General features: G+C 43.4%; 1 protein-coding gene across 2 annotated transcripts; it reads left to right on the forward strand.

Moving 5' to 3' along the window:
* The first annotated feature begins 664 nt into the window (after positions 1-664).
* On the forward strand, positions 665-12317 carry gtf2b (general transcription factor IIB). Of its 2 annotated transcripts, none has more exons than XM_029726198.1 (7): positions 665-776; positions 2107-2219; positions 3575-3708; positions 4183-4329; positions 6384-6513; positions 8666-8947; positions 11490-12317. In XM_029726198.1, exons 1-7 carry the CDS (start codon positions 760-762, stop codon positions 11621-11623), a joined length of 957 nt encoding a protein of 318 aa, XP_029582058.1. In that variant the 5' UTR covers positions 665-759; the 3' UTR covers positions 11624-12317. The 2 variants fall into 2 exon arrangements, with proteins under 2 accessions (XP_029582058.1, XP_029582059.1); XM_029726199.1 differs by lacking the exon at positions 665-776 and adding an exon at positions 1141-1444.
* The last annotated feature ends 349 nt before the right edge of the window (positions 12318-12666 follow it).

Here is a 12666-nt window from a genome sequence, read left to right on the forward strand (position 1 = left end):
ATACAGTCCGAGATTGGCACAAGGATAGGGCACAGACTGGCACACAGAGACAATGCCATCCCTGACAGTTTCATAAACAGGCCTGTCTGCTATGGCTCTTACAGTGAGACTGCTATATTGGCAACTCAGAATTGAGTCCGTTTGTTGAATGGGGTTAAATAGGGTTATACTTCCACTTGCCACTGCCATTTCTGCTTTAACATGTTTTCTTATGTAGGCTACACATAACCAACCATTTAAGTGCTATTTTTATTTAGTGGCTGGCAGATGGAAATATTACCAACCATGTTGTGTTCCAGCTGCTCTGCTTGCAGGGGTTTTGGCTAGGATCCATTGCAGCAATAAGCATGTAAAAAAAGTTTGAGTGACACAAATTAAACAAAAATCCACACATTTGTTTTTCCTTTTCACTAGTTTTGGTTTAACACTTGATCATTTGCATAATTGTATTCACTTAAATGTAATTCTGTGACTAAAGGTGACACGGTCAGGAAGCCATATGATTTAATTAGATAAGTATAATAATATAATAAATAATGAATGTCAAAAGCATTGTTCTGTGACTTGGGAGTACATTACTCTTTTATAAGTAGCCTACGTCCTCTGTCCTCATATGTCAATTGCTTTTTGAATATCTAGTTGGAGCCTTTTGCCGTTCCGTCGTCATGTAAACACGTGGGCCGAAAAAGCCATATATAGAGGTAGAAGACGCCATTGTTCGAAACTGTTCACTGGCAGAACTATAAAGAAGTGACTAACATGGCGTCGACGAGCCGGTGTGTAAACCATCTATTCCAAGTGGTGTTTTGCATTATTATGTTTTCATGTGGGTTACGGTAATTGATCAACGGGTGGGGGTGGCCATCAACACATAGAGACGTTTGTTTCTAACGCGACTCTCCGTGTTTTTCATTATAGCCGCCGGAATGTCCGTACTACTTAACCTTAACTAACGTTAGCCTACCAGAAAACACTCTCAAATCAGGTTGACACATTTTATCGATCGTATATCATGTTAACTTGATCATGTTGCTCGTGTAGAACATCGTCCTCGCACTTGCGATCAATGAGCGATGTAATGTTTTTAAAGGGATGGCTGATGTTGTCGGGCCATCACAGCTGGCTAACTCATTGCTCTAGCTAACGTTATCTAATATATTTTTACAGTAGCAGTGTCAACGTGATTTAATCATGACAAGTTATTAAGCCATTGGAAATAGTTATAAGGACACTGCAAGTTTATTTGGTGGTTTTACCAGCGATTTATTCTACTGTCAGCTGTTGACTAACTAGCTCAGAATAAATGGCTTGTTTGCCTAAACGAAGAGAAACCGAATGTTGACGTACCAAGTACCAGTAGGCATAAAGCCTTTGTCAAAGAAACGAAACACAGGGGATTGGAAGAACAGTTTGTGCCAGGATTTCGGATAGATGGCTATATGGGGTATGTATCGGTTTTGGTATTAACGTTATAGAATCGAATAGGTGTCGAGGATAATTTCCAAACCGCTGGATGCCCATTTAATGGGTCCGGTGGTCCCACGTAGGACAGTTTCGAGGCGCTTTTGGCCACATCAGCATAATTTCGGTTGGAAATTCGTCTGGGTACAAATTAACACAATCTTTGGTGGCTTCTGCGCTAGCTAGGTTTGCAGTGCTTCCCAGTCCAGTTCTTGTTGATAGATCTATAGATCTATCTATCGTGTGTGTGTGTATATGCATTTGCTTGTGAAAAGTTAAAACATTGTAACTTGTAATTTTCTTAAGTGCCTTTTTGTTTTAACAATCTTAAAGGTAGCTAGCTATTTTCCTAATATTTCCCTGATCAAGGGGAAAACTGACATGTTAAACAATTTGAGCAGAATTTGAACAAAGGCCTGTAAGATTTATGTCATTATCATAATTTGCCTATTCAAATTTAACAGTAAACAATCGGCGTTAACTGAAGTGTATAGAGTAAGTGAACTAATACCACAAACTTGACAGTAAACCAGCTTTATGGTTATAACTACAGTCACATCCAATTCTGGGGTAACTCTCACTAGGCAGGGTCAGAGCTTCGAGGTCACTGTCGGCTGACCTCTGGGATTTCTTCTTTTCTTGCAGCGGAGATGTCCTGGCCCTTCCCAAGGTGCAGTGCCCCAACCACCCAGATGCCATGCTGGTGGAAGACTACAGAGCAGGCGACATGATCTGCCCTGAGTGTGGCCTTGTAGTGGGTGAGGACAGGCACACACACGCACAGCTTTGTATTACTATACTTGAGGACTTTTTAACCCTGATTCTAACTCAACCTAACCCCTAAGCCTAAAATGGCCTTTTTAGAAGTTCGGACCGGGCAAATGTCCTCACTTCTCTGAATTGGCCTTGGTTTACCACAGTTGTGAGAACTTCTGGTTCAGTACAGTAAAACAAGCGCACACACACACACATTACCTGTCAACAGACTGACATAAAGCCTTATGTGTAGGGATGAGAAGTCTTTCCATTAGGTAAATAGTGTAACTTAACATAAGCCGACACATACTGAAAATACTAACCTCTAATTCAGAGGGAGGGAGGGAGGGATGTGACAGTGTTGTGCTGGTATTATGGGACTCGAGCAGCGAGATGACATGTCAGACCTGCCACATGGCTAGAGTGCATAATAATATGTAACATGAAACCATGAAATTCTAGAAATGACAACATCCTCGCAAAGATGCAATAGAATCAAATCTGTCCACGCCTTCCTTAGACAGCCTTGGAAAGCCACCCTAGTAACAGCAACAGATTAAATTACAGGGCTCTATCTGAACGTAACATAGCAGCTCTCCAATAATGAGTCCCATAGGAAACACTTAGCTAATCATATGGGTGTATAGTGGGTACATTCAGTGATGTAAAGCTAGATTGTATCCCATAGCTTTGCCATAAGCAGATGAACGTCATATTAGTACTCAATATTAGTGTGATTTATCTATGGGAAGGGTTTATGGGATTAAGGTGAAAAATCTAATCCCCGACCGTGTTAGTTTCCAGGAAGAGGCGATAAACGAGAGAAAATATTGGACAAAGGAAAGTGTCTAGTTCCTGAGTGAGAATGCCATCTTGTGGCCTGGTCTGGGAAGTGCAGGGTGTAATCAAATCTGTGACTGGAACAATGGAGAGATGAGACGCATTTGGTTGATTGTGTCCTGGTTGTGTCATTAGACCTAGTTACTATTCTCATTTACATAAACATGTTCAAAGTGGTGACCTGGGTCCCACCGACCCTCAATACTGCTTACTTTTTTATTAACGATTTCCCTCGTCTCCTTTTATCACAAAAGGAAGGACTCTCTTGGTGAAAGCATTATACTATGATGGTAAAATCAATACAGTGGGTGCTTGATGTTCATCACTTTTACCTCCTTTATCCATTCATGTCACTGTCATTGCTCACTGCTCAAGGAGACAAAATAGAGTAAATGACAAAAGGAAAGGAAGAGAATTTAACATATTGGAACGTGGCCTTATGCGCTAATGTCTGGTTCCTCCATTTGAACGTATTGGGACGTGGCCCGATGTGGTAATGTATCTGGTTCCTCCTCAGGTGACAGGGTGATTGATGTGGGTTCAGAGTGGAGGACCTTCACCAATGAGAAAGCCACCCAAGACCCGTCCAGAGTGGGCGACGCCCAGAATCCACTCCTCAACGGTGGAGACTTGAGCACCATGATCAGCAAGGTAAGTACACACAAAGTTACCACTTACAGGGAAAGATGCTCTAAACTAATTTTATGTTTGTGGTCAGTGGCTAGGTGTTGATGCCTGACAAGAGAAGGACCACATCTAAATGTGGCCCGGGGAGCCAGACAAAGAAATGCAATGATAAGAAAATCTCTGCACCCTTTTTTGTAACATGGTCTTTATCAGGTTCCTCTGTTCTCCAGAAAATTGACTTCATTGTCATAAGATTTACTGGTAGTAAATGGATTATACTAATAAAGGGATCAGACATTGCAAATGTGTTTTAAAAAATGTATTATAATAGCTTTTCTGTATGGTTTTATTTCTCATGATACTGTCTTGATGTATTTGTATCATTCATTCCTTGTTATGTAGCTTGTATTTTCTGCTGCAGGGATCCCTGTGAAAAACAAAGGTTAAATAAAAAGTCTTCATCGCCTCTTGGTTCCAACCATTCTGTTGTCACCATAGGGAACAGGCGCGGCAAGTTTTGACGAGTTCGGCAACTCCAAGTATCAGAACCGGCGGACCATGAGCAGTTCAGACCGCGCCATGCTAAACGCCTTCAAAGAGATTACCACCATGGCCGACCGGATCAACCTACCAAGGAACATCATAGTGAGTCCTGTTCTCTCTTCCAATTGTTTAGCTTTGTGGAACCTAGTAGCTAGCTAACTGCTCATTTCTACCTACATAGGATTAATATATTTCCAAATCTCAAGTTATTTAGCAGGTTACTCTACACTGCGTGCACAATTATTAGGCAAATTGTATTCCTCGGGATTAATTTTATTGTTGAACAAACACAATGCTCTCAGTCAATCCAAAATGTTATTGAACCTCAAACCTGAATGTTTTACAAAGGAAAAGTGAGTTTTGTCTTTCTCAGGGAAATATATAAGTGTGCACAATTATTAGGCAACTATTAGTGTGCAGAATTATTAGGCAACTAAATTACAAAAATAATTTCTCTCAACTCACTTGTTTATTCTCAATTTTTAGAGTAAGTGTAACAGATAAGTAACACAAAATGACAATTATATAACATTTTTGGCCTTTCAGAAATATTCAGTGACCAATATAGCCACCCTTATTTTCAATAACTGCCATGAGCCTTCCATCCATGGAGTCTGTCAGTTTCTTGATCTGTTCACGATCAATTTTCGCTGAAGCAGCAACCACAGCCTCCCAAATGCTGTTCAAAAAGGTGTATTGTCTTCCATCACTGTAAATCTCACGTTTGAGAAGGGCCCACAAGTTCTCAATAGGATTTAAGTCAGGTGAGGAAGGGGGCCAGGTCATTATTCAGGCATCTTTGAGGCCCTTGCTGGCTAGCCAAGCAGTGGAGTACTTGGATGCATGTGATGGAGCATTGTCCTGCATAAAGATCATGGCCTTCTAGAATGCTGAGGACTTCTTCCTGTACCACTGTTTGATGAAAGAATATTCCAGAAACTGGCAGTAGGTTTGGGAGTTGAGTTTCAGTCCATCTTCAACCCGAAAAGGTCCAACTACCTCATCCTCAACGATAGCAGCCCATACCAGTACCCCTCCTTCACCTTGCTGGCACCTGACTCAAAGTGGTGCCCTGTGTCCATTACTGATCCAGCTACGGGCCCATCCATTTGGTCCATCAAGAGTCACTTTCATTTCATCTGTCCATAAAACCTTTGAAAAATCTGTCTTCAGGTATTTCTTTGCCCAATCTTGACGCTTCAACTTGTGAATCTTATTCAGTGGTGGTCTTGTTTCAGTCTTCTTGACCTTGGCCATGTCTCTGAGCACTTGACACCTTGTACTTCTGAACACTCCAGGTAGGTTGCAGTTCTGGAATATGGTGGCACTGGAGGATAATGGGTTCCTGGTAGTTTGACGTTTAATTCTTCTCAAGTCTTTTGCAGTTAATTTGCGCCTTTTCTTCCCCATGCGTTTTTTGCGCCCCAGTTGACAATTCGCAACAAAACGTTTGAATGTCCGGTGGTCACACCTCAATAGTTTAACTATTTAAAGAGTGTCGCATCCGTCTGAAAGGCATTTTACATTTTTGGCTTTTCAGTGTCAGTTAAATTAGTTTTTTGGCCCATTTTACCTGAGGTAATGAGGCTGCCTAATAATTATGCACACCTTGATATAAGGCGTTATTCACTTTCACCACACCCTCCCTCATTACACAAATACATATCACCTGAAAATGATTAAATCCAATAAGCATTCAAGTTTATATGGTTTGGAGTTCAAAAATGTGAATAGAAACAATGATAAGATCAGAATACTCACTTGCTTAATAATTGTGCACGCAGTGTAAATATGGGTTTTTCTCTTAAAGGTGCAATATGTAGGAATAGCTCTGCCACTTCCTGGTTGCTAAAATTCGAACAGGTCGCCTAATTTCAGTTTGTGACAAAACAAGCAATGCATAGTGTAGAGAACAAACCCGAAAGTAAAAAAACACAAAACTTGAGAACAGGAAGCATAGACAGCGCGCACAGAACAGATCTACTACTGCTTCTGATACTTTCTTTCAATGAGAATTAGATCTATAACTCCCATTTCTATGTGAATTTGTCAGGTTGTCCAAAAAGGTACATATTGCAGCTTTAACCAAACTATAATAATGTCTGCAGCATTTTAAGAGATTTTGCACTGGCCTAAATGTTGTATTTGACCTGCAGGACCGAACAAATAACTTATTTAAGCAAGTGTATGAACAGAAGAGCCTGAAGGGGCGGGCCAACGACGCCATCGCATCAGCCTGCCTCTACATCGCCTGCAGACAAGAGGGTGTGCCTCGGACTTTTAAAGGTGAGTTCTTATAAAGAGGATGTTTAGGGCCTCCCGAGTGGCGCAGCGGTATAAGGCAGCGCTGGAGGCGTCACTACAGATCCTGGTTCGATCCCGGCTGTGTTGCAGCCGGCCGTGACCAGGAGACCCATGAGGCGGCGCACAATTGGCCCAGTGTCGTTCGGATTAGGGGAGGGTTAATCCTCATGGGATGTCCTTGTCCCATCGCACTCTAGCAACGACTTGTGGCAGCCAGGCACATGTACACTGACTTCAGTCGCCAGCTGTATAGTGTTTCCTCCAACACATTGTTGCGGCTGGCTTCCGGGTTAAGCAGGCAGTGCGGCTTGGCAGGGTCGTGTTTCGGAGGATGCATGGCTCTCGACTTTCGCCTCTTCCGAGTCTGTATGGGAGTTGCAGCGATGGGACAAGACTGTAACTACCAATTGGGGAGAAAAAGGAGTAAAAAGTACAAAGACAAAAAAAACCTGAAGAGGATGTTTAGAGCTCATATTAGGATGAAAAAATATTTCATGCTGCACCTTGGAATGAGGGTCTGTTGCTGGTTGCTACAAATTAATAATAAACTCAGCAAAAAAAGAAACGTCCCTTTTTCGAACCCTGTCTTTAAAATATATTTCGTAAAAAGTTCACATCTTCATAGTAAAGGGTTTAAACACTGTTTCCCATGCTTGTTCAATGAATCATAAACAATTAATGAACATACACCTGTGGAACGGTCGTTAAGACACTAACAGCTTTAAGATCACAATTAAGGTCACAGTTATGAAAACTTAGGACACTAGAGGCCTCTCTACTGACTCTGGAAAAACACCAAAAGAATGATACCCAGGGTCCCTGCTCATCTGTGTGAACGTGCCTTAGGAGGCATGAGGACTGCAGATGTGGCCAGGGCAATAAATTGCAATGTCCGGACTGTGGGACGCCTAAGACCGTGCTACAGGGAGACAGGACAGCTGATCATCCTCGCAGTGGCAGACCACGTGTAACAACACCTGCAGAGGATTGGTACATCCGAACATCACACCTGCGGGACAGGTACAGGATGGCAACAACTGCCCGAGTTACACCAGGAACGCACAATCCCTCCATCAGTGCTCAGACTGTCCGCAATAGGCTGAGAGAGGCTGGACTGAGGGCTTGTAGGCCTGTTGTAAGGCAGGTCCTCACCAGACATCACCGGCAACAACGTCTTCTATGGGCACAAACCCACCGTCACTGGACCAGACAGGACTGACAAAAAGTGCTCTTCACTGACGAGTCGCGGATATGTCTCACCAGGGGTGATGGTCGGATTCGCGTTTATCGCCAAAGGAATGAGCGTTACACCGAGGCCTGTACTCTGGATCGGGATCGAGGTGGAGGGTCCGTCATGGTCTGGGGCGGTGTGTCACAGCATCATCGGACTGAGCTTGTCATTGCAGGCAATCTCAATGCTGTGCGTTACAGGGAAGACATCCTCCTCCCTCATGTGGTACCCTTCCTGCAGGCTCATCCTGACATGACCCTCCAGCGTGACAAGAATGCCAGTGTTCTGCCATGGCCAGCGAAGAGCCGGATCTCAATCCCATTGAGCACGTTTGGGACCTGTTGGATCGGAGGGTGAGGGCTAGGGCCATTCCCCCCAAGAAATGTCTGGGAACTTGCAGGTGCCTTGGTGGTAGAGTTGGGTAACATCTTTCAGCAAGAACTGGCAAATCTGGTACAGTCCATGAGGAGGAGATGCACTGCAGTACTTAATGCAGCTGGTGGCCACACCAGATACTTACTTTAGGTTTTGACCCCACCTTTTGTTCAGGGACACATTATTCAATTTCTGTTAGTCACATGTCTGTGGAACTTGTTCAGTTTGTCTCAGTTGCTGAATCTTGTTATGTTGATACAAATATTTACACATGTTAAGTTTGCTGAAAATAAATGCAGTTTACAGTGAGAGGACGTTTCTTTTTTTGCTGAGTTTATATTCCTGGGTTGTTCGTTAGGCACCAAAGGGAAGACAATGGACAAACAGGGAGGTAGCTATCACCTGGAATGGTCCAAAAAGAAAAGCTTATTTTCATCTTGCATTTTAAAATGTTCTCCGTTGCATGACTTATTAGAACGATCCTGATGGTGTATCACTAATGACTCCCTTGTCACCCATCCCTCGCAGAGATCTGCGCCGTGTCCCGTATCTCCAAGAAGGAGATCGGCCGCTGCTTCAAGCTGATCCTCAAGGCCCTGGAGACCAGCGTGGACCTCATCACCACCGGAGACTTCATGTCCCGCTTCTGCTCCAACCTGGGCCTGCCTAAGCAGGTGCAGATGGCGGCCACCTACATCGCCCGGAAGGCCGTGGAGCTGGACCTGGTGCCCGGCAGGAGCCCCATTTCTGTGGCTGCCGCCGCCATTTACATGGCCTCTCAGGCCTCTGCCGAGAAGAAGACCCAGAAAGGTGAGGTGGCTTTTTCAGGTGGTCATCACTTAAAGTTCTTTATTGGCTGAATCTGAACTACACAACCGGAAGTATGTGGACACCTGCTTGTCAAACATCTCATTCCAAAATCATGGGCATTAATATACAGTTGGTCCCCTCTTTGCTGTTATAACAGCCACTTTTCTGGGAAGGCTTTCCACTAGATGTTGAGACATTGCTGCGGGTAGTGGCTTACATTCAGCCACAAGTGCATTTGTGAGGTTGGCACTGATGTTGGGCATCCCAAAGGTGTTCGATGGGGTTGAGGTCAGGGCTCTGCAGGCCAGTCAAGTTCTTCCACACCGATCTCGAGAAATTTTTTCTGTATGGACCTCGCTTTGTGCATGGGGGCATTGTCATGCTGCAACAGGAAAGGGCCTTCCCCAAACTGTTGCCACAAAGTTGGAAGCACAGAATTGTCTAGAATGTCATTATATGCTTCACTGGAACTAAGGGGCCTAGCCCAAACCATGAAAAACAGCCCCAGACCATTATTTCTCCACCAAACTTTATAGTTGGTACTATGCATTTGGGTAGGTAGTGTTTTCATGGCAACCACCAAATCCAGATTTGTCCCTCGGACTGCCAGATGGTGATGCATGATTCATCAATCCAGGGAAGACGTTTCCACTGCTCCGGAGTCCAATGGTGGCGAGCTTTACACCACTCCAACCGTGCTTGGCATTGCGCATGGGGATCTTAGGCTTGTGTGGATGCTCGGCCATGGAAACTCTCGAGGAACAGTTCTTGTGCTGACGTTGCTTCCAGAGGCAGTTTGGAACTCGGTAGTGAGTGTTGCAACCGAGGACAGGCGATTTTTACACGCTTCAGCACTCGGTGGTCCAGTTCTGTGAGCTTGTGTGACCTACCACTTTGTGGCTGAGCCATTGTTGCTCCTAGACTTTTCCACTTCACAATAACAGCAATTACAGTTGACCGGGGCAGTTATAGCAGGGCATAAATTTTATGTACTGACTTGTTGGAAAGGTGGCATCCTATGACGGTGCCGCGTTGAAAGTCAGTGAGCTCTTCAGTAAGGCCATTCTATTGTCAATGTTTGTCTATGGAGATTGCATGGCGGTGTGCTCGATTTTATACACCAGTCAGCAACGGGTGTGGCTGAAATAGCCAAATCCAGTAGTTTGAAGGGGTGTCCACATACTTTTTCACAGCACTTTATATACAAAAGCATTTGCCCCCTTTCAAATTGTATCTATTTATGCATATTTTTGATACGGAATTATCAGATTTTCAAACAAAACCTAATATTGGATAAAAGGAACCTGAGTGAACAAAACACAATTACATATTTCATTTTTCATAAACAAGATCAGTCTCTCATCGCTGTGGAGGAATGTTGGCCCACTCTTCCATGCAGAGTTAAAGCAGTTCTGCGACATTTGTGGGTTTCAAGACTCAATTTGAATTAGGACTTTGGCTAGGCCATTCTAAAACTAAAAATGTGTTGCTTTTTAGCCATTTTCATGTAGACATGATTGTGTGTTCTGGATCATTGTCTTGTTGCATGACCCAGCAGCGTTTCAGCTTCAGCTCACAGACGGATGGCCTGACATTCTCTGATACAGGGCAGTATACATGGTTCCTTCTATTAAGGCAAGTTGTCCAGGTCCTGAGGCAGCAAAGCATCCCCAAACCATCACACTACCACCACCATGCTTGACCGTTGGTATGAGGTTCTTACTGTGGAATGCAGTGGGACCCATGTTATACCTTTAAATCATCTGTCCATAGAACATTCTTCTAAGAGTCTGGATGATCATCCAGGTGCTTTTTGGCGAACTTGAGTCCACTTTGGATGAGATGGGTCCCATTTTATGTCTGGCAAAAAACAAATACTGCATTCCACAGTAAGAACCGCAGACCAATGGTCAAAGATGGTGGTAGTGTGATGGTTTGGGGATGCTTTGCTGCCTCGGGACCTGGACGACTTGCCTTAATAGAAGGAACCATGAATTCTGCATCAGAGAATTCTACAAGAGAATGTCAGGCCATCTGTCTGTGAGCTGAAGCGCAGCTGGGTCATGCAGTGAGTTAAAGCCGTTATGCATGGAAGAGTGAGCCAAAATTCCTCCACAGTGACGTGAGAGACTGATCAACAACTACAGGAAGTGTTTGGTTGGAGTCATTCCAGCTAAAGGTGGCACAACCAGGTAGTGTGAAATAGTATTTCCCCCATGGGCATTGGGTGTTGGCTTTGTTAAAGAAAGAAATAAAAAATATAAAACTCAGGTTCCCTTTTTATAATAAGTTTTGGTTGAAGTTCTGGTAACAATCAGTATCAAAAATATAGAATCATTAAGGAGGCAAATACTTTTTCACTGCACTGTATATATGTAGTATATTTGTGTTTGTCTGTAAGCTTTAAAACCTGCTTAAGTACATTTCAGGCATGAATAAGGTTCATGAACTTGTATTTCTGATAGTTCTGAGAACAAGTGCAGCACAAATGTTCTGAAGACTCTTAAAGCACCAGTAGTCATTTCTTCAAATCCTTCGACAGAGATTGGAGACATCGCCGGTGTGGCGGACGTCACAATCAGACAGTCGTACAGACTAATCTACCCCCGCGCTGCCGACCTCTTTCCCCCAGACTTCAAATTCGACACCCCCGTGGACAAACTGCCCCAGCTGTGATGACCTGCTCGCCCCAACAACACATTCTTCTCTACTGGGTTCTTTGTTTATTGAATTTCTATGATTTTTTTTTTCTCTCCTCTGTTCCCTTGTCAATTAAGCCTTCGGGCCTTTGTCAAGGCACTTTTTTGCCGGAATACAGACAAGTACAGGACACACATTCCATTGCTATAAGAATTAGATTGCAAACTGTACATACAGTATTTCATTTGAGTGTGTATATATACTGTATATATGTCCAAGTGAGAATGTAATTGGTGCTTGCAATATTAGGCTGGTTTTATACTGTATACACCTACTTTTGTAGGAAATTAGCAGGTTACATTTTGTTAGCTTATTGGCAATGTATTAAAGTAAATTTAAATGCTTTTCTGAAAAGCACGTTGAACACCTCATGCATTGAATAACATTAAACTTTGTATGGAATGTGTTTGAGTGTGACTCTAATACTGCTTTTTATTATCATATGAAGTGTTCATTTTTTTTGTATTACTACACTTGAGTTCCACATTGATCAGTAAGTCTTTGCCCTTTACGGACAGCCAGACTAGTCTAATCCCTCCTGCCGGGTGTACAGTTGTGGGCCTAGTATAGCAATAGAAGCATGAATTAAACACCATTGCTTTTGTTTTGAAAATATGTGATTTCTAAGGGTCAAATGTCATTACATGAAGTAAACTCAACAAAAAAGAAATGTCTTTTCACTGTCAACTGTTTATTTTCAGCAAATTTAATGTGTAAATATTTGTATGAACATAAGATTCAACATCAGACATGTGCCTAACAGAAATGGAATGTGTCCCTGAACAAAGGGGGGGGGGGGGGTCAAAATCAAAAGTAACAGTCAGTATCTGGTGTGGCCACCAGCTGCATTAAGTACTGTAGTGCATCTCCTCCTCATGGACTGCACCAGATTTGCCAGTTCTTGCTGTGAGATGTTATTCCACCAAGGCACCTGCAAGTTCCCGGACATTTCTGGGGGATGGCCCTGGCCCTCACCCTCCGATCCAACAAGTCGCAGACGTGCTCAGTGGGACTGAGAT

Source organism: Salmo trutta, chromosome 31, assembly GCF_901001165.1.
Source record: "Salmo trutta chromosome 31, fSalTru1.1, whole genome shotgun sequence".
NCBI lineage: Eukaryota > Metazoa > Chordata > Actinopteri > Salmoniformes > Salmonidae > Salmo > Salmo trutta.